The sequence below is a fragment of the Pristis pectinata genome, chromosome 13 (genome assembly GCF_009764475.1).
Source record: "Pristis pectinata isolate sPriPec2 chromosome 13, sPriPec2.1.pri, whole genome shotgun sequence".
NCBI classification, from domain to species: Eukaryota; Metazoa; Chordata; class Chondrichthyes; order Rhinopristiformes; family Pristidae; genus Pristis; species Pristis pectinata.
In genome coordinates, this window is record NC_067417.1 from 22,983,083 (window position 1) to 23,006,102 (window position 23,020).

General features: G+C 37.9%; 1 protein-coding gene across 3 annotated transcripts in view; it reads left to right on the forward strand.

Annotated features, from left to right (window-relative positions):
• spg7 (SPG7 matrix AAA peptidase subunit, paraplegin) overlaps positions 1-18,560 on the forward strand; it is a 34,591-nt gene extending 16,031 nt beyond the window's left edge. For 2 of the 3 annotated variants that reach the window (XM_052028546.1, XM_052028548.1), the window contains 8 exons: positions 3,475-3,577; positions 4,289-4,399; positions 6,575-6,690; positions 7,594-7,750; positions 10,538-10,701; positions 12,826-12,903; positions 15,615-15,838; positions 16,785-18,560. In XM_052028546.1, coding sequence (XP_051884506.1) covers positions 3,475-3,577; positions 4,289-4,399; positions 6,575-6,690; positions 7,594-7,750; positions 10,538-10,701; positions 12,826-12,903; positions 15,615-15,815 — 930 coding nt within the window. In that variant the 3' untranslated portion in view covers positions 15,816-15,838; positions 16,785-18,560. Of the gene's footprint in view, positions 1-3,474; positions 3,578-4,288; positions 4,400-6,574; positions 6,691-7,593; positions 7,751-10,537; positions 10,702-12,825; positions 12,904-15,614; positions 15,839-16,473 lie in introns of all 3 variants that reach the window. The other variant, XM_052028547.1, reaches the window with a different exon arrangement.
• Positions 18,561-23,020: the final 4,460 nt, after the last annotated feature.

A 23,020-nucleotide genomic window follows, 5' to 3' on the forward strand; every position in this document is an offset into this window, starting at 1 on the left:
CTTTACTCTGCTTTTGTCTAATGCCTACCAAATGCTAAGTGATCACATACTTTTCCAATAACATTTTGATAGGAAAGAATGTAGCTTAAGCTTCTGTTCTAAATTGAAGCAAGGCCATTTTTACTAGTTGAGTCATGATTTAACAAATGTGGATTGGAAGCAGCTAGAGGTATATTGGAGTGAGAGGCATTCAAAAAAGAGACAGTAAAGTTCAGAAGAAATGTGTTTTGTGGGGAAGGATCACAGTCTATGGTCCTTCTGCCACTGAACACTGAGGGCCTGTGTCCTGTGTGGATTGGTAATAACATCTCCTCACTGACAATCAACACAGGTGCACCACAAGGATGTGTGCTTAGCCCACTGCTCTTTTCTCTCTAACTCATGACTGTGTGGCTAGGCACAGCTCAAACCCCATCTGTAAATTTGCCAATGACACCACTGTTGTTGGTAGGATCTCAGATGGTGATGAGGAGGCATACAGGAGTGAGATAGATCAGCTGGTTGAGTGGTGTTGCAACAACAACATTCAGGAAGGGGAAGTTGGGAGAACACACAGCAGTGCTCATTGAGGGGTCAGTGGTGGAAAGGGTGAGCAGCTTCAAGTTCCTGGGCATTAACATCTCAGAGGATCTATCCTGGGTCCAACACATTGATGCAATCACGAAGAAAGCACGTCAGAGGCTCTACTTCATTTGGAGTTTGAGGACATTTGGTATGTCAACGAAGACCCTTGCAGATTTCTACATCTGTACGGTGGAGAGCATTCTGACTGGTTGCATCACTGTCTGGTATGGAGGCTCCAATGCGCAGGATCGAAAGAGGATGCAGAGGGTTGTAGACTCAGCCAGCTCCATGACGAGCACAATGCTCCCCACCATCGAGGACATCTTCAAGAGGCAGTGCCTCAAGAAGGTGGCATCCATCATTAAGGACCCTAACCATCCAGGACATGCCCTTTTTGCATTACTACCATCGGGGAGGAGGTACAGGAGCCTGAAGAGAGACACTCAACATTTTAAGAACAGCTTCTTCCCCTCCGCCTTCAGATTCCTGAACAATTTGTGAACGCTACCTCCATTATTCCTCTTGCGCTATTTATTTATCCTTGTAACTTACAGTAATTTTTATGTCTTGCACTCTACTACTGCTGCAAAACAACAAATTTCATAACATATGTTAGTGATAATAAACCTGATTCTGATTTGGTTTAACAGCTTCTCAGATGCTTCAAGGGTTATTGTTTAAATAGGAAACATGACAGGCATTGGTGCTTGGTAAGAATATGTATTGGTCTGATGGTACAACGAATGTAAAGAAGGATGTGAGCAGCTTGTATTTTATTTCTTGTGTACAGCTGAATCAACTTACGGACAGCACTACATATGAACAAGCTCCCATAATATTATTAAATTCAAAAATCTGAATACACGTTCATTCCTACAAATGGCCGAACTAGTTTCCTCTCTCTTTCCACTTTTAATAATTGTTCTTTATCAGTCTTGTGTGCTTTTGATGCATTCCTTACAATACTGTGTGTGTATGGTTACCATATCTAGTGAGTTTTGTGTATTTTCCAACTTGTGATCAAAATTGACCAAGGGACATCAATTAAAACAGAACTTATTCGCTACCCATGGATGTCCTGTATGTATTTATGAATGCTGTGTATTTAAAATAAAATAAAAAATTACCCATTTAAAGAAAATAAGCTCTGAGTTCCACACCCCATTGTTGTTCAGGAACACATTCAGGAACAATGTCTACCTGCACTGCACTTTCTCTATAGCCGTAACACTTTATTCTGCACTCTGTATTGTTTTACCTTGTACTACCTCAATGCACTGTGTAATGAATTGATCTATACAAATGGTATGCAAGAAAAGTTTTTCACTGTACCACGGTACAAGTGACAATAATAATAAACCAAACACAGAGCAAGATAAAGTTTAAAGAAAAAATTGAAACATTGGGGATACAGAGAGCTAACCACAGCAAAACAAACTGGGAAGAATATAGAAGGTACAGGGATAGCACTTAAAAGGAAGTTAGGAAGCCAAATACAATGTATGAAAAATATTGGCAGGTAGAACCATGGAAAATTCAAGATGTTCAATAAATATGTGAAAGAGGATTACAAAGAAAAGAGTAGGTCCTGTTAATGACCAAAACAACAGCCTATGTACACAGACAAAAACATGAGAACAGAATGAGTATTTTCTATGCCTTCACAGAAGGGTGAAATGATCTGGATGTTGATGTCACAGATGCCTTTGTTACCTCTTGGAGTCTACTATTCCAGTGCTCTCGTAGCTGGCCACCCACTTCAGACCTTCCCTAAACTTAATCTCAACCAAAATGCTGCTGTATATATTTCATCTCTCCCGGTTGGCACCCAGTCCAGTGGAACCATGGTTATAAATTGCTCATCCTGTTCTCATATTTTTAAATCCTAATGATTCCACATCTCTTCCTGTAACCTGCTCAGGCATTACATTCCTCAGATCTCTGCACTCCATTAATTATACTTTCTTGCATTATTATGATTTCCCCACCATTGGCTTTAAAACGTGGTTTACATCTGGATGTCTTGATGCTCTCTGACATTCTCTTTTGGGGTTCCTAAAATTGTACCTCCAGCCAAGCTTGCTCAGTATCAGATTTTACCTGATGATACTCCTATGAATTGCTACGTGATGTTTGACAATTGGTACAATATAAATGCAAATTGGTTTTTGTACCAATTAATGAAACACATTGATCCTCCTGAGTGTTGAGAAGGATGCAGATCTGTCAGAGCTTTATTATTAGACTGTAGGATGCTCTTAACATTTTTCTGTTGATTTGTATGTGATTGTTTAGTCATTTCAATTCCAGAGATTCTCCTTCCCTGTTCTGTGCTTTCATATTACAAATGAAGATAGTCCAGTTGATTGCACTTCAGTTTATTTTTTTACAACTACGTAAACTTTTAACTCCCAGTCAAGAAAGTTGTTACAAATGATTGTGCTGACAGCAACTTGTGCACAATAATAGAAATACTGACATTGTTTTGTATTATTCAAAACTGACTAATGTCAAATATTTCCTTACAAAGGATACATAACATATCCTACACTTTATTGTGATGCCTTTTTTGTATTTTATGAAGCTTTATAAAGTTTATCAAAATGTTGTTTCAAAATGACAGGATTCATGGCCTGATTATTAAATTGTAGAAGTGCATGCTTTTAAACTAACAGTACTAAAAGAACCAAAAGGATGATTGCTATAATTCTAATTTTACACAACCCAACTGCTATCATTTTAGATGGAACAGTTCATTCAGCCTCTAGGTTGCTCTGTTCAGTAAACTTGCAGGTAACTTTGAATTAGAGAAACACTTTCAAAATAATATGAAAAGTTGAATCATGTAATTTTATAAGTGTCATTGTTTAACGTGGTATAATAAGTTGTTTATTTTATTTGCATTTTTAGGAGAGGAATGAGATTTTTGAACAGCATTTAAAAAGTCTGAAGTTATCACACCCAGCCCGGTTTTATTCACAGCGACTGGCCGAACTCACTCCAGGGTTCAGTGGTAAGAGTTCACCATTTGTAATTTTACTCTGAGCAGACATGTGGCAGGTGAAATTTAATGCAGAAGGATGATAAATGTTGCATTTCGGTTTGGAAGAACGAAATGAGGCATTATAATTTTGAAGGCAGAATTCATAAAGAATTACAATACCAGAGAGATCTGGGTGTATACTTGAATAAATTGTTGATAATGGCAGTACAAGTTGTAAAACGATAAAAAGGCATATAGGAATCCTGAGTTTTATAAATAGAGGAATAGAGTACAAGAGCAAGGAATAATCATAAAACACTGCTTAGCCCATCTCTGAAGTGGTCTTTCTGGTAAACATGCTACGGCATGGAGAGGGTACAGAAAATATTTAGTCATTTTAGTTACATGAATAAACTGGAGAAGCTGGATTTGTTCTAGGCTGACAATGTAGATCCAAAGAGCGTGTTTCCCCTGAAGAATCTAGAGCTCGGAGCACAGTATCGAAATAAGAGAAGTTGTTCCGGACCAAGATGAGGAGGAATTTCTTCTCTGAGAGTGGTGAATCTTTGGAATTCTCTGTTCTGGAAAACTGTGGAAGCTTAGTCCATAGGTTTCTGGATGTTAAAGAAATCTCAGGATGTGGGGATAGTGTAATATTTGGTGCAACTAAAATCTGGCACACAATAATTGTTGCATGTAGATCTCTCGGTTTAATTGTCCATTAATCTGTCTTTATTTTAGGAGCTGACATAGCTAACATTTGCAATGAAGCAGCATTGCATGCAGCCAGGGAAGGAGAGAAATCTGTTGACACCTTCAGTTTTGAATATGCAGTAGAGAAAGTCATAGCAGGTAAGTCCATTCACTGAAGATGTTTTTGTTTTTTGAGACCTTTCTCAAAATTTACAGTAATGGTATAATTGTTCATGCTTGAGCACGATAGAACATAGAACACTACAACACAATACAGGCCCTTCGGCCCACTATGTTGTGCCGACATTTTATTCTGCTCTAAGATCTATCTAACCCTTCCCTCCCACATAGCCCCCTATTTTTCTATCATGCATGTGTCTATCTAAGAGTCTCTTAAATGTCCCCAATGTATCTGCCCCCACAACCTCTGCCAGCAGTGTGTTTCATGCACCCACCACTCTCTGTGTAAAAAAAAAACTTACCCCTGACATCCCCCTTATCTTCCTCCATTCACCTTAAAATTATGTCCCCTTGTGTTAGCCATTGTCGCCCTGGGAAAAAGTCTCTGACTGTCCACTCAATCTATGCCTCTTATCATCTTGTACACCTCCATAAAGTCCCCTCTTCAAAGAGAAAAGCCCTAGCTCGCTCAACCTATCCTCATAAAGCATGCTCTCCAATCCAGGCAGCATCCTGGTAAATCTCCTCTGCACCCTCTCTAAAGCTTTCACATCCTTTCTATAATGAAGTGACCAGAACTGAACACAATACTCCAAGTGTGGTCTGATGATGAATTTAAAAAAAGTATAAATTTTCCAATGAGTAATGAAATAATGACACTTGCTGCTAATCTCGAAGAAAGCTCCTTTCAGAGATCCAGCAATCCCTGGTGTGGCTAACAGTCCTTCTGGTGAAGGTACTCCCACAGTGCTGTTGGTAAGCATTTTCAGAGTTTAGACCCAGTAATGAAGAAGGACCAGGGATCTGTTTCCAAATTAGGTTAACGCATGACTTGGAGCAGAATTACAGTTTGGTGTTGCCATGCACCTGCTGCCCTTGTCCTTTTTGGTGGTGGAGGTCACAGGTTTGGGAGTTGAAGCTTGGCTGACTAACTGGAGTGCTTCTTTTAGATACTGTATCACCATGTATGGAGGAAATTAATGTTGGTGGTGAATGAGGTGTCAATCATTTGGGCTGCTTTGTCCTGGATGGTGTTGAACTTCTTGAGAGTTATTGGAGCTGCACTCATCCAGCAAGTGGAGAGCATTCCATCACAGTCCTCTTGTCTTGTGGCTTTAGATTAGTGGAACAGCTTTGGGGTGTCGTGTGGTGAGTCACTTGCTATAGGATACCCAGTCTCTGACTTGATTTTGCGGCTACAGTATTTGTGGCTGGTTCAACTGAATTTCTGGTCAGTGATGATCTCCAGGATATTGATGAAGAGGGATTCATCAATGGGATGCCATTGAATGTCAAAATTGGCATTTTGCTGGCATGAATGTTACTCATTTTGCATGCCAATCAATCACCATTATTGAGAGTTGTTACATCAAAGGCTATGGGACCAGAAAGCATACTTCTGTAGTACTGAAGATCTGCTGGATATTACAGTCATTTATATTCAGGCCATGGATTCTTTCTGGTAATTTGTGAACTTATTGCAGTTAACATATTGAAAGCTGACTGGATCACTTAAACTTTAAACCACTGAAAACATTGGTAGAATTTGTCAAATCAGGATTGTAATCTAAATTGAGATTCAAATCATTACCAAATATCTAAATTTCAGTCTTGTTTTATGCTTCTTTGTAAACCTCTCTAATTCAATTACTGTCATTAAATAATTCTGATGACTACCTAGGCCAAAATAACTGCTGCTTTTTCAAAGCTAAACCAAGTCATCTACTGTTTGGACAAACCAAGTCAAAGATAGTTAAGTAGCGTGGATAAATATTATGGAGAAAGCTCTCTAGTTGCCCTCTTCATTCAATGGCATGCGGCACATATTGGAAAGCAGAATAGTCCTTCCAGAAACAACACAATGTAATCTCCTGATATCTTCTGTCTAAAGACACAGTACAATCTTGAAGGAAAAATTTGCAGAGCTGTAGTATAGAACTTTTATGAAGTAAGCTAATGAAGAATGAGCTGCCTTTTATGATTTTTTCTATATTCTTAACAGTGACATACTCATTTAACATACCTCTATACCATTCTCAGAGAAACATGCAATAGCCCCTGTTCAAATATACCGAAATCATTGTCCAGTGATTATTTAAATAAAATCTGAAAATGTCAAGTAATGTTCACATTTTCATTTCATTTTCTTCTGAGGCACTGCCAAGAAGAGTAAAATACTCTCCAAAGAAGAACAGAGGATAGTAGCTTTCCATGAGTCTGGACATGTCCTTGTTGGCTGGCTTCTTGAACATACAGAAGCTGTTTTGAAGGTTTTGTCATTTTTAATATAATTTATGATTCATGTTAATAGCGGTTTTTATAAACTGTTATGTAAATATGTTGCTATTTGAAATAGCTGTTCCTGCTTTTAACAAATATAACACCAGAAACAGCTTCCTGAATGGCTCAGTTGAATCACCATCTTGTAATAACTGTAATATTGCCTTATTTTAAGCTGATTGTTAGTAGAAGATATTTAACAGCAGCTTGTGGGCAATAGTTTTGTCTATATGAGGTTAGGATCTCTGGCTATCCTAGTGAAGCTGAATCTTGACCATTAAGGGAACAAACTTGTTAATGTCAATTAATAATGCTATAGATGAGGAAAAATACTATTTCAAAGCAAGACTGAAAAGTAGGATGAAACGATTTGTATTTAGTAAAATGTAAATGTTAAATACAGGCAGGCTGGTTGAGGCAAAAACATTAGACTTCATGATGGTGAAGAGAGAGTTGAGCTTTAGTTGGAAAAATGTTCATATATAATTGTTTTGAATATCCAGCTAGTGTTAGCAAGCTATTCACTCATGGGCAGGTCATTTAGTCAAGTCTGTTCCCTTTTGCACCCATTGCACAGAAACCATTGAATAGGCTGAGAGCAGGAACAGTGTTGTTTTTCTTCCCCCACTCCTTGCCTAGCTTGGGGATGGTAAAGTGGAGATGATATCCCTTTTGGGTTATTGAACAACTGGACAAAAACAGAGCAATAAGTTTTTGGAGAAAATAAACTTTGGTTGTGTTTTCAAATACACAATGAAGTATGAACATCCTTTATTATTATATTTAACTTTAGAAAATGTCATAATTTTTATTTTTTTTACCATTTATTTCATGTTCTAATATGACTATGATAAATTGCAAGTAATTCCTGATCTGAGTGCTTTTCTCTCTAGGTTTCTATAGCACCACGAACAAATGCTGCTCTTGGATTTGCACAGATCCTGCCACAGGAGCAGCACCTATTTACAAAAGAGCAGCTTTTTGAACGCATGTGTATGGCTTTAGGAGGACGCGTTGCAGAAGCTATTACCTTTAATAAAGTCACAACAGGTATAATTTGAATTTGTGAATATTTGCACAATTCTTTCCTCTGTGTTCAGCTTCTATTGGCTAAAATTCTGTATATTCAACATCCTGGCTATCCAAGATCTCTGATTGTTTTTTGACCCATCAAGGTGATAAAGAGTGATTATTTCTTTTTATGTATCTTTGGTATTTTTTCATCATATCTGGCTGAGAGGATTGGAGACCCACCTTCTAGCCACCTTCTGAAGCCATTGAAACTGGTTTGTGGAAGGGAATGAATCAGGATGACTTTCTCTCCTTGTTGCAAATGAAAATTATCAATCCTTTTTGTGTGAGGTGCTGAATTTGACATCCTCAATTCTGCCACTGTAAAAAAAATGATACCTTGTGCTGTTTTACGTTTTATGTTTCATTAACCTTAAGAATTCTCTCTATTATTGAGAGAGTTCTTAAGGCTAATGAAACATAATCTATCCTTTTGTTTCACCCACTGCCCAACCTCCACATTTTGTGTTGCCTGGACTACCTTGTTTCTCTTTCTCAGTTCTGAAGGGTCTCAGACATGCACTGTTTTCCTTTCTACAGATGCTGCCTGATCTGCTGAGTTTTTCCAGCATATGTAACATGTATGTATTTTCCCACTGTTCTATAGAGTCTTGATGTTCACCAGTCACCTTCCAGTATGTTGCATGTGGTGGTTATCCATGAACTTCAAGTGTCTGCAGACTATTGAGTTTGTGCTTCAAAAGCAAAAGACTGCAGATGCTGGAAATTTGAGGGGGGGAGTAACAAAAGCAGAAATGTACTGGAAACACTCAGCAAATTAGACAATGTTAATGTGGAGAGAGAACAGAGTTAACTGCTGATGAAAGTTCATTGATCCGAAATATTAACTATATTGATCTCACATTTATGCAAATCCAGCAGTAGTTTTTAAGCACAAGCCTTTTTTTTAAAATCCAGGGATAATAAGGTCTTTACCTCAACCTAGCTGATATTTGCACATTGAACAAAAGGGAGGTTTACAATTATATAGTGTATATCACAGCCTTTGGTTAGCTATAACTATTTTTGATATGCAGCCATTTATATGGGAAAAGATGGCATCACAGTTGCACAGCAAGGAATCACAAACAGCACGTGACATGAATAACCACTCTGTTTTTCGTAGACATTGAATTATAAATGTTCTTAGAATGCCATTGCATTTCATACCATGTCTTTATTTTGCTTCCATCTGAAAAGGCAGGATTAACATCTTATTTGAAAAAGTCCCTCCATACGACCCAGAATTAGCAGTGCTTAAGTTCATAGTAAGAATGTAACCTCTGACACAAGATAACATTCAAATCATAACTTTAAGATAGAAACTGTAGTTTTCCTCAAATTCATCAACTTCCTGGATGAATTCTGAGTCATCATTATAATTAAGAGATATTTAAATATTTTGCATTTTCTTACAATATTGGCAACCATTCAGCCCATCAGTCCCATTTCCCTCTTATTTCCCTGTAACCTATACCCTCTCAAATGCCTGTCAACTACTCAGTTCTTCTACCACCCCCACTCTAGGCAATTTACAGTAGCCAATTAACCTACCAGTGCATCTATGACATGAGTGGAAACCAGAGCACTTGTGGGCAACCCATGCAGTAACAGGGACATGCAAACTTCATATGTGGCATCCAAGGTCAAGATTGATCCCAGATCCCTGGAGATATGAGGCAGCAGTAATAACTGTGTGCCACAATGCTGCCCCTTTTATAGCTTTCTATAAGTAGCTGTGGTTACCTGTCTAAAAGAGCAATTTTTAGTGCTGGATGGGTGTGCGAATCGCCTACAGTGTTATTTTGCCTCTTTGCACCTCATTTAACTTTGCATGTACTAAAATTAAATCTTGCTGCAAGCTCCCCCTTCCACCCCACTTGTATTAATTAATTATCTCCCCATTCTTTCCTCCTCCTTCCAATTGCAGTCATTGTTAATCACCTGATCACTTCTTGAATTATCTTGTCTTAATTGTGGTTCCTAACTTAGTGCTTTCATGACCAAACAGTACTTTAACCTGACCAATTTATGAGGTGTAATTAGAAAATTATTGCTGTTTGCATGGAGTACTTAATACTGTTTAGTCATGTTCTGTATGTTATGCATTAGTTCTACCCTATGATATGCTTATTTGCAGTTGCAAGTTTTAGGAGTAGATTAATCATGTTTTGGGAATTGAATGAGATCAAATGTGTCAAAAAGAAAAATTATAAAAACAATTGTAAAAGGTATCTAGATATCTGATTATGCCATCACTTTTTTTTATTTGAGAGAGCTTTCTGTCCTTGATGCCTGAGAATTGGAACTAGAACTAGGGGACGTGGCCTCAAGATTCAGGGGAATAGATTTAAGACCGAGAGGAGGAGAAACTGCTTTCTCCAGAGAGTAGTGAATCTGTGGAATTCTCTGCCCAGGGAAGCAGTAGAGGCTACCTCATTAAATGTATTTAAGAGACAGATAGATCTTTTCATAGTAGGGGAATTAAGGGTTATGGGGGAAAAGGCAGGTAGGTGGATCTGAGTCCACAGGCAGATCAGCCATGATCTTATTGAATGGCAGAGCAGGCTCGACGGGCCAGATGGCCTACTACTCCTCCTATTTCTTGTGTAATTCATTGGCAGTTGCTTATTGGATAAGTTATGTACATTTGCAGAATTGACATTGTTTTGTGTTCCTAAAATCTAACTGAATGTACTTGGAAGCCAAAGTAAGAATACAGATAGTAACCTCCTGAACTTAAGTAGCATAATGTTTAATATGCAGGTGCCCAGGATGATTTACGAAAGGTTACAAAAGTGGCTTATTCCATGGTAAAAAGTTATGGAATGGTTGAAGCAATTGGTCATGTATCATTCCCCGATACAGAGGAGCAAGGTGTAATTGGTCGACGGCCCTTCAGCCAGGGACTTCAGCAGCACATGGATCACGTAAGTATAAAGTGATTGAGGACTTCCAAAGCTTTTTTTTCCACCTTGTTTAGAGGATCTTTGGTTGCAATGAAAAGTGAAATTAGGAATGAGGCACCAAACTTCATTAGGAATAAATCTGAATAAGGAGCCTTTTTTTTCATGCAGTTTTGCTTTTAAAAGGATCACTTTCTTAGTGAATTGAATAACTGGGGCTGTAAATAAAGCTTTAAATAGTAGGGTTATCAGTTCTGTTGAGGGAAATTTCAAAAAAGTTAAAGAGAAATAACAAAATTATGAATGCAGGGTGGCAAAATGATTATCAGAGTCTGTCAAGAAGGGACAGTGCATACAAACATAACGAGGAAAATGATGCAAAGATAAAATTTAGATGCATGTTGTATTTGGAACAAGGAGGTGAATTGAAAGCACAAATAGAAGAACAAAGCCATTACAGAAGCATGGTTATACAGTAGACAAGGTTGGGAATTAAATTTTCCAAGATACTTATGGAAGAATGGATACTGATGAACCAGGTCTGAGGTATTGTATATCTAGGCTTTCAGATGACACTCAAAAGTTTGTCAAAGTTAGAGCTCACAGCATTGAGGATAATGTGCTGATATGAACTGAGGATTGGTTAATGGAATTTAGGAATAAATGTGGTATTTTCAGATAGTGAGGCTGTGTTCACTGGACTGCCATGGGACCCCAGCTGTTCACAATGGGACCAAGTCTAATATATCCAATTTTGCTGATAATACAGAACTAGGTGGCAGTGTGGACTGTCTGGAGAATGCAGTGTGGCTTCAGGGGGATATAGATAGTGAGTGGAGGTAAGGACCTGGAGATGCAATGCCATGTGGTGTTCCACTTTGGTAGGAGGAAACCAGGAAGATATCATTCTTTAAAAGGTGAGAGATTGAAAGGTGCTGCTGTTCAGAGATTCCTTGGTGCCCTTGTGCATGGATCTCTGAAAGCTGACATGTAGTTACGTCAAGTGTTTAGCAAAGCAAACAGTGCATTGTCCCTTACCTAATCAACTTTTTTGTTTTTACTGATACCACAATGATGGTAAACTGATGGGGTGGATTGGAGGTTCACCAAATTAAACACTGGGATGGCAGGTCTATTGTATGAGACATTTACTGTATGAAGTGATCAGACCGTGCCTATGCTCTGATATAAAACCAGAAAATGCTGGGGCCACTAAGATCAGGCAGCATGTGTGGAGAAAGAATTAAAGATTTCAGGTTAAAGACCCTTTGCCAGAGTGAGGAAAACCAGTTAGTTTTGAGTTGTGGAGAGCGTGGATGAGAGCTGGATGGGACAGAAGGGATGTACTCTCGAGTATGAAAAATGAAAGATGATGTCATTGAAATGAACAAAATTACTAAGAGACTTGACAGGGTGGAGGTGATTGGGAAACCTAGATCTAGGGTACATAGTCTCAAAACAAGAGGTTGGCCATTCAGTGCTGCGATGAGGAATTTCTTCACCCAGTAAGAAGCAAATCTTTGGAATCCTGTACTTGGCTTGTGGAGTTTCAGTTGCTGAATATAGCAGAGACACCAGATCATTAGATCTTACTGTTCAGGGAAGCCAGGAAGATGGCATTAAGAATAGAAAAGTGCTGATATGAAAGATCAGCTATGATCTTTATTGAATGGTCAAGCAAGCACAAGGAACCTACTCTTATGAATGTTTTTATTGATGGCATAGTTTGATACAGAAGCATGTTTGTGCATTTGTAGATCTTGATGTAATTTGTGTTTTGTTGACAGTGGTGTTTTGCCATGTTATGGATTGGATTGTGGAAAAAATGCACTTTATTATCCTTGAGGTTGACTTTGGTTGATTCTTTTGGAAGCACTTGACTTAGTTTTCCATCATATTGGTATTGGTAAAAATAAAGTTCAGTAAGTGTTTCATTGTGATTATTAGCCTACATCATGGGTCCACGAACCTCATTCCTCTTTTGCACTATTTATTTTTGTAACTGTAGTAATTTTTTGTCTTGCACTATACTGCTGCTGCTAAACAACAAATTTCATGACATATGTCAGTGATAATAAACCTGATTCTGATCAATAACTTTAATGGACATGCTCAATTATGCTTCACTTTTTTTTCTTAATTCTATAGGAAGTCAAATTATTGGTGGCCCGTGCTTACAGACACACAGAGAAACTGATAATGGATCACAGGGACAAGCTTAATACAGTAAGTTGCTGCTGCTTCTGCAATTGAACACTGGGATGGAGGGAATGGAATGAATTTTTTTCATTAAGGTACAAGAAATTATATTTAGTCACAAAATAAGACTGAGGTTACTATTTTTTGGTTTTCCAAAAAAGATTCGTTTAAATATTGTTTTCAAGTGTTTTGTCTGGAATTAATGGTGATAATTGACATCCGGAATAAGATCCAGTGGCATAACTAGTAGAACTGCTGCCTCAGCACCAGCAATCCAGGTTCAATCCACATCTCAGTACTGTCTCTGTGGAATTTGCATGTTCTCCCTGTGACTGCATGGGGCTGCTCTGGTTTCCTGTGACAATCCAAAGACATGGGTTGGTAGGTTAAGTGGCGACACTAAATTGTCTCTTGTGTATAGTTAAGTGGTAGAATATGGGGGGGAGTTGATGGATTGTAGTGAAAATAGGTTATTGAGAAAAGTTGTGGGGCAATAAGATTGCTCTGTGAGCCAGTAATGATGGGCTTAATTGCCTCCATTTACATCATAACAAAATATGGACATTAAACTTCTTTTGTTGAGACTGCAGTTCTGATTCGTACTGAATTATACAATGTTCTTTCTGCCACAGTTGGCATCCAATGCCAAGAAAGCTGGTGATCTGGATATTTGGCACTGCCTAGCTCAAGAACAATCTGGAAATTTTTTTTGCATCGCTTTCCAGAGGGAGACTTGCAGATCTCCAGCTGATTTACTTTTTGCAGGGATAGAATTGCTTCATTCTTTCAATTATTCTAATTTAATTTTCACTTGTTCCTGTTGGGTAATAGTTCAGATCTTAGTTATTTCACGTGCACGCTTTCCTGCCAGCACGGAGACAACTTAAAAACACAATGGGGGGGGAAGAAAGCTCAGATATAACATTTCCATAAGCATTATGTTACAGAAATACTAATGGCATTTGTGTTTACCATTGTCTTGTAAAATGTGTTTGGTTAAAATGATATCTTGAAAAATGTCCTTGGGAGTTGAGAATTGAAACAGTTTGCTTTCTGCAAACAATTTTAATTTGTTTTATTTAACCAGGTGCTGCTTTTGAAGTCTTCTCAGATTACTGAGAAGAGAATCCACCTGTCTATTATATGCAACTTCAAAAGCTACACCTGCATAAAGTAAAATTCACCCACTTTAACTACCAAAAGTAAGAATGTTCAAGTTGGCCTTTTTTCTCCCTCAATCACCTCCTTAGCAGGGTTGACCCTTATTGGTATGTGCTCCCAATTAAACTCCCAATTTATCCAGGGCAGCCAAGTTCATTACAAAGATGCTGTCCATATAGCATTAAATCTGCTCAAGATTTCAGAAAGCTGTTTTGCAGCTAAGCAGTAATCACCTGCCATTGTCCATTCTGTCAGTCCCAAGTACGGAGTGTGTTGCATTTACGGTATCTGCTATGGTCATGAAGTTGGCTAAACTGCTGCATAGTTCAGTCCTGTTATGGACTGTCATTTGCCATGGGCAAATCTTGCAAAAAGCTTTCCACTTCCATGATTTATTTGTAGCAGAAGATATAAGAATTAAGAAATATTAACAATATAGAAGCTAGAATTTGCCTTCATATTGCAAAGTCCAAGTGGGAGCTGAGAGAAAACTGGAAATTCTGCCTGCAAGGGACGACTTAATTGTTCTTCCAGTGAATGACCTTGTAGAAAGATAAGAGGTAAAGATAGATCTCAAATACCAGAAATGGCAATATTTCAACAGTGTTAAAACTTAATTTCCTGAGTTGTCAAAATTCTGCCTCTGATTAACTAGTCACCACATTTTTTTATATATATCAGTGGTGTGGCTTGTACTAAATGGAAGTAGTCCAAAGTGTATAGGAACATGTATATGAGCCAGGAACAGGCCATTTGTCCCATAAGCCTGCTCCATCATTTAATAAGATTGTAATTGACCTCGTTGTGACCTCAACTCTGATTCCCATGTACCTGTGTTAACCTTTCAGCTTGTTGTTCATTGAGTATCTATTTATCTCTGCCTTATAAAGATTCAGTCGCTTTCCACTGCTTTTTGAGGAAGAGAGTTCCAAAGATCTGTGACTCTCTTGAGGAAAAACATTCACCTCATTTGTCTTAAGTATGTAATTAGTGCCCTATACATGGATTTTCCCACAAAGAAACATCTTCTTCACGTCTCTTCTGTCAAGACCAACCAGGATCTTGTATATTTTGATCAAGGCCTTTCTCACCCTTCTGAACTCCAGCAGATACAAGCCTGGCTTGTCAAACCTTTCCTCATTAGACAACACACCCATTCCAGATATCAGTCGAGTGAATTTTCTCTGAACTGCTACCTCATTGACATCTGCTTTTAAATAAGGAGACAGTTCTCTGGATGTGGTCTCACCAATGTCCCATGTAACTGAAGCAAAACCTTCCTATTTTATATTCAGTTTCACTAGTAATAAATGATAAAATTCTGTGAGCTTTCCTAATTACATATTGTACCTGCATACCAGCCTTTTGCATATCATCTGCAGATTCTCTGCATTCTCAAATTTAGATGATATGCTGCTGTATTTTTCAATTACAGTTGCTCCAAATTCAAACATTTTACTCTTTGGTTTATCAGTTCAAAATTCTGTCAAAGGTATGAATACAAATCTAATTTTTGAGTTAGAATGATTTGATTTGTGACAGTTTTAAAATAATAAAGCTTATAAATTAAATTTCAGCTTGCAAATGCACTTGTGGAGAGAGAAGTTCTAAATTATGATGACATTGAGTCACTTATTGGGCCTCCACCCCTTGGCCCAAAGAAGAGAATACCACCCCAGAGCTGGATTGAAGCTGAGAAGGATAAACAAGATACTGGAGAGAATGAGCCTCCAGCAAGACCTCTTCAGGACAGTGAACGAAATCTACATCCTGTTTAAGATGGCTGTTTAGAAAAACTGAGGTGATTGTTGCAGTCTTGCAAAATTAAGGATGGAACATTGAGAATGTTGGTAGAGCTGAGATTAGAGGAGAGGAATTAAATGGGAGGAATTGCTATTTGAGTATGACTATGTACTGTTGGGCATCTCTAGTGACCTGAGCATAAAAGCCTTGGTTGACAATCCAGTGCAGTACAGTAAGTACTGCACCATCAGAAGTGCCATCTTTCAGATGATGAAATAAACTAAGAGACTGTTTGGTCTCCAGGGTGGACATAAAAGATCTCATTCCACCAGTTTAATGGGAACCAGGAGAATTATCCCAGTTTACAGGCCTTTATTCTACAAAAGCATTATCACGTTGCTTTTCTGGGAGCTAGCTGTGTGCAAATACTGGTTTCAGTATTTCCTACATTCTAAGAGTCACTTTAGGATGATCTGAACCTTGAAAGATGGCCAATAAGTCTACAACAATTTTTTTTATAGATGATCTAAACAAATAAAACAAAAATAGGAAAATCAAAAAATGTTGATGCTGGAAATCTTAAATAAAAACAGAAAATGCTAAAAATATTCACAAGTTAGGCAGCATCTTTGGAAAGAGTGCCAGTTAACATTTCAGGTCAAAGTCCCTTCACCTATTCTGTTTTTATTTCAGAACTAAAATATGGTCATGTGCAACGGTGGATAGACACTATATAACTAACTGCCACATGGACCAAATTTATTCTATCTTCTGTCCTGCTTCTACAGTTAGATCAACACGAAATATGAAGAACCCTGGTTTATGTTTCACTGCCACTGCATTGACCCCATAAGGTATTTTTTTCCCTTGGGGTCAGTGTAGTTCAGTGAGTTGTTCATTATCTATTATTTGAGATCATTGCCTTTAATTGCAAGGCCATTTATAACAGATGTGGATATATTTTTAGCAACTTTCCATTAATATTTTTGTTTTCTTTCATTCAGGAACTGCTTTTCCATATTTTCTTTGCACTCGGACATGGACTTGTATGTTATTTACTCCACCAGTTAAATAGATGAATAAAATTACCTTTGCCTTTGGAAATTATCTGTTCTGGTTTTAACAAAAGAGCTTGGTCTGTGATGTGTAAATTATGTTCAAATGGGCTATTGTGAATATTTGTACAGCAAGATAATCCATTTAATATTTGCCATGTAAAATATGCTATTGTACTTATGCTTCTAATCTCAATGAAAATTGTTAACGGATCTAAGACTTTTCCCAGGTTTTTAATGAAACAGTTTAGAACATATGGTTGATGTAGATCATTTTAATGACCTAATTAAGATAATTTAAGATGCTTTGGATTTCTGAATAAATAAAATATTAATAACATGTATTTATTTAAAAAAAATGGCAGAAACTGCCTTCAAATATCAAGCTCTGTCCTTCAACAGATGTAAAAGGATTCCATTGCACAATTCAGAGAATAAAGGTAGATCCAGTATCTTGGCCGATATTTATCCATAAACACAACCATGTTGAGCTAATGTTAATTGATCCTTGTCCAACCTTGTTGAGGACAGATTAGTTACTGGGTTTTCCCACAAATGCAATAATTACCACACTTCAAAATACTCTATTTGCTATTAAGTACTCCAGTCTGTTGTGATTCTGTGAAAATTGCTCATATAAATGCATGCTATTCCTTGTCCATTGTGTTAGGTTTATTTACAGTTGTCTGATTTTTAGCCACAAAAACAATATTCAAATGTGTTCCAAAGATAAAATATCCTATCCTATATAGGATTGTTCATCCACTTCTGAAAGATCCTGAATTTGGTTACTTGTCTAGACTAAGTTTTCTCTTGGGTGAACAAATAGCAGCAATTGTGCAGGGATGCTATAAGAATTAACATTTCAAGTTGACAGAAGGTTATTGATTACCTTCCTTCCCAAATATTCTCCGACTTGCTGCATTTTTTGTTTCTGGTTAAGATATCCAGCATGCATGGTATTTGGTTCTTAGTCCAGCTCATCTCCCTGAGCTATAAAGAAAATAACCTCCAGTGCTCTATTTCTGCTTATTGATTTGTACTGGAAGCTGTGTTTATGGATGGTGGATATCGGCTGTATGATGCCCCAATTCTGGAAAGACTGTCATAGCTTATTGCCTAGGTTCTGTATGAAAATGTGTGGCCATTCATAGAAATGAATTAGGGTGTATTAATAGTCTCAAGTATTTTGGTGGGAACAGATGTATTAGTAGCCTTGGCTAAACTTTTTTTCCTGACAGGAACTGGGGAGGCAAGAAGTATATAACAGGGTATATCACATGGTGGGGAATGGTAGGCTGTTTGACTGGAGTGTTACATCTAAGCGTAATTCTTGCCTCATGTAGACTGAATGATTGTACGTCAAGTATAATGAATCACTTGGGAATGCTGTCATGTTTTCTATCTTCCTATTCCACTTGCAAATGCAGTTACTGGTATTAATTGTGACATCTCAGTACCATAAGACGGGGATTGAACTTGGGACACTTTTGCTGTGTAATTCGGCAAATCACACAAATTATTTCCGAGTTCCAGGCTGGTGTGGACCATCCTCATTTGAGATTATTAGTTTGTTTAGCTTTTACTTGTACTGAATCCAATCCTGGGTAGATTTTCTCTATATCCCTAAAGCAATAAAGAACATTATTTATGTATTGCAATCTCTGAAATTGTATGAAGCCAAAATATGACTCTTTTCACTATAAATGGTTTATTTCTTGTGTATTTTCATCTGCTTTTCAGAATACTTGTATCTTAAATACTTGAATACATGTACTCTCATTGTCCTATCACAGAAATATCTCATGCACTGATTTTAAATTAGTTATTTATGCAATTGAAAAGACCATTTTCTCTTTCTTTTTGACATGCAAGGAGGTCATTTTATTCATGGAATCCATGGTGGCTCACCATCCTGTTCTCCATTAGTTTTCCCTGTACCCTACTTTCCCATTAATTCACCCCAGATTCTAACAGTTACTCACCAAGTATGGGCAAATATAAATGGCCAATTAACCTACCAACTTGCACCTCTTTGGGATGTGGGAAGAAACAGTGCACCTGAGGAAAGCCCACACAGTCTGAGGGAGAATATGCAAGCTCCACCCAGACAGCACCACATGTCAGGATTGAACCCAGTTTGCTGGAGCTCTGCATCAGCAGTGCTATTAGCTGCATCACTCTGCCAGAGCATTCCAAATCAAGATCCCACAAACTATTCTGACTGAATGACGGACATTAACTGGGATATTATGAAAATTGTTCCCCTACAACCTAATGCCATGATGACATCCATCTGTATCACTGGAACAGGCAGACAGAACTGCAACTGAATATCCCATCTTGGGTGCACTATTCACAATGTGGCATTGCAGTGATAACTACTTCTTTATTACCAATTTCCATTATTCCCACCTCTAGAGTAGAGTGCATGAGCACACTTTCTCAGAGACCGAATTAATGCTAAACAAGTTATTTCAGCCATAATGTTTGTCTACACTATATAGATACAGGTCTTCCTGCATTACCACTGTGAAGCCACTTCATTGGCTGTAGAAGATGAAGTGTCATGATGCTTTTGTGTAAGGCACTTCATGAATGCAGGTATTTGAAAAACATTGAAATCATTGGTGATAAGGAGGAACTGGCGAAAATAAATTTATTTAGCAGCCCTCAGTAGATTGTTGCCTATTAATGCAACATTCCTGTTTTTGTTGTTTTCTGCAAAGGCTTTGATTCAAATTGTGTCCATTTGGAATTTTAAAGCCACTTGAACAATCACCTTGGTTGTCATCCATGTCCGAAATGTTTCAAGAAAAGGAAGCAATGTTTTCATAATTAGCATTTCATTGCTCACCATTATTTCTTCTGTACTCTTAAGCTTCAATCTCAGTAGAGCCATCAGACTGCACCGCTAATAGTAAAAACTTGCCTGAACAAATTACTAAAAAATTCCAGTTTGTACCTAACTGCTTAGCTATTCGTGTAGTGTAATTTGTGTCTATTGCTAAAAGATTATAAGATTATTTGTCTCTTGGCACCACCAACTGGTTACATATAGAAGTAGCATGGTTGTACAATACAACTAATCCAGTTAAAGGATGTAGCACATGCATTTTTAATATCCATCACAATTTTCATAAAGAATGGGACTGGATCAATGGGAATTAGTACAGTTTAAGTTAATACTTCCAGAAGGGAAGAAATTTGTTTTTCTTTTAGGATTAAAAAAACAACTAGCTTAACATCAAAACAATTTACATCTGTGATACGTAGCGTATATGATGCAGGCTAATAAATTCATGGCTAGACATTTTCCTGAAAATCAAATTGTATATAAATGCAAATATATTACGAAGCTAATTATATTGAAATGGGAGTTTTTTCCCCAAATAGATGGTTTTGTGCTACAAGAACACAATATTTTTAAAAACCTTTTGGTATTTAGTTCCTCTGGCAAACTTCAAGTTTGCAGTTTATTATTTAAAGTTCACATGCAACAAATGTTATAATATTAGGAAGAATAAGGAGATCACTTAATTTTCTATAGGTAGAAATTAAACGTCAATGGCAACACCTTTCAGAACCTCAGGACATCCCAAAATGCATAACAGCCAATGAATTTTTTTGAAGTGTTGTCACTATGATGCTGATTGAGATAAATAGTTATCAGGATACGAGAGGTTTTACATTCACTTAAGAGAACAGAAGAGTGCCGTGGTTTAACGTCACGTCCAAAAAATACAATCTCTAACGGTCAGCGTCCTATCAGGACTATCATAAGTTTTTTTCTTGTGACTTGAAATATCAGCCTTCTGATTCATATTCAGATGTCATCAGTCCCTCTGGTTTGAGGATAACTTGTTTCCACATTTGTTCTCTGGTTCTAATGAAGCCGATATGGGATCCACAGACTCTGCCTCAGATGGGTGACTGGATAGGTGGGCGTTATCGGAAATTATGCTCTCCTCCTGTTTCGGTTGGTCTGCACACTACCACATGAAGAAACTTGAGGCTTTCAATGCCATCCCCAGATGCTCCTTTTCAATATTAATTGGTCCTGAGCCAGGGATTTCTGTGAACTGATAATTTGTATATGGCAGGTTACTACAATGATCTGGTAGAACAGAATATTGAATTGTTTTCATGTCCTGAAGCTTTGAGAATATCTTTGAAATGATTCCTCTGGTAATCCCTTGCTTGGAGCTTGGAAATAGACCTGTTTTAAGAGTCTTCAATCTGGCCCGCCTATTGGAGCTGGCTGTGTAATTACAGTAAAACTCTGATAATCTGGTATCTGATTGTTCAGAGAATATAATGGTTTGGTATCTGCCTCACTCATTAACATTGGTAACTAAATGAGTCTATTCTGGTCCAGTCCAAAAAAACAGGAATGGGTACCTGTGTTCACAAGGTTGGTCCGAAATGGGGGCTGGGTGTGCGGGCAGAACCAGGGTACTTCATGCCAAGTGTGTGGGAAAAGCCGGGGTCACAGAGTGCTGAAACTTTATTTACAGGGAGATTTACTTTGTTTACATTTATGGAGAGGACATTTCCAGCAGCTTCAGTGGTATCCAAACTTTTTTTATTTATCTGTGGGAAATCACAGCCCCATCCCTCATGAATAACAAAAACTTTGTATGTTACAATATTATGTAGCCTATGTTGGGTGCAGTACATGAATTTACTGTATTACTGTACAAGCCGTCCAGGGGTAATGAGTGGGTTCTGTTTTTACAGGCATCCATCAGTTGATTATGTCTGTAGGTCAGAAAATACACAAAGATCACTCAATGTGGTAACCATCCCTTCATAGTATTGTAACGAAATGTATCAAATGCACGTAAGACTGATAAGAAAGAACAATTACTAAAAGTGGAGAGAGAGGGAACTATTCTGCCATTCGTAGGAACGAAAGTATGTACATATGTTTGACTTTTGAATTTAATAATATTATGGAAGCTTGGTTGCATGTAGAGGGGTCCATAAATTGGGCATTCATAATCTGAGGATTGACCTGTACTTGTGTAATGTGTAAAAAAAAGTGAAACAAAGGGAGTTGGTTATTAATAGGAGTAACATTCAATAGTCTGGAAAATCATTTTATGTGGCACCACCATAGTCTCAAGATGCTGGATTATTGAGTTTGATTGTAGTGCCTCAGTGCTGGGGATATTGGTCTGGGAAAGGATGCTAGTGTTGGCGCATTTACCTTGCCAGTGGATTTGGAGGATTTTATGGAGACAGCATTAGTGGTTTGTTTCCAGTGCTTTGAGGTGCCTGCTATAGGTAGTTTATGTCTCTGAATTGTGAAGAAGGGCAAGGCTCACTGCTGCCTGATAGATTATGAGCTTTGTGCTAAAATTTAGTCTTGTTCTTGAAGAATCTAAAAGTAAAACACAAGTTGATAAAACAATAGAGTTTAGAGGTGGCAAAATGATGTAGCTAAAAGAGCTGCTCTCTCAAAGCTCCAGAAACCCTGATTCAGTTTGACCTCTGGTGCTATTTGTGTGTGTGTGGGGGGAGGGGGGAGGTAGGATGGGGGAGACAGAGTTTGCATGTTCTCCCTAAGACGATGTGCTTTTCCTGTGGATTCTTTGCTTTTCTCCTGCTTCCTAAAGACTTGTGAGCTTGTCGGTTAATTGGCCATTGTAGGTAAGTGATAGCATCTAAGGGACTGTGGGGAGAAAATTTTTAAAATTGGCTTAGTATAGCATTAGTGTAAATGGGTGCTTGATACTCAGTGGGCAAAGGGCCTTTTTAGAGTCATAGTGTTGTCATAGAATTATACAGCATAGAAACAGACCCTTTGGCCCACCCTATCTATGCCCACTATCATATGTCATCTATACTAATCCCACTTGCCTGCATTAGTTCCATACCCATCCATGCCCTGCTCATTCAAGGACCGTCAAGACGCCTCTTAAATGTTTTTGTTCCTACCTCTGGAACCTCCTCTGGCAGCTCAATCCAGGTATCAGCTACCCATCGTCTAAAAAATTTACCCTTCAGATCTCCTTTAAATGTTCTCTGTCTCTCACCTTAAACCTTGCCCTTTAGTTTTAGACACCACCACTATGGGAAACAGACAGTGGCTATCTGTGTGTCTCATAATTTTGTATACCTCGTTTTTATATTTTTATATATTTCTGTGCTCTATGACTCAAACTACTGTTTTATATGAA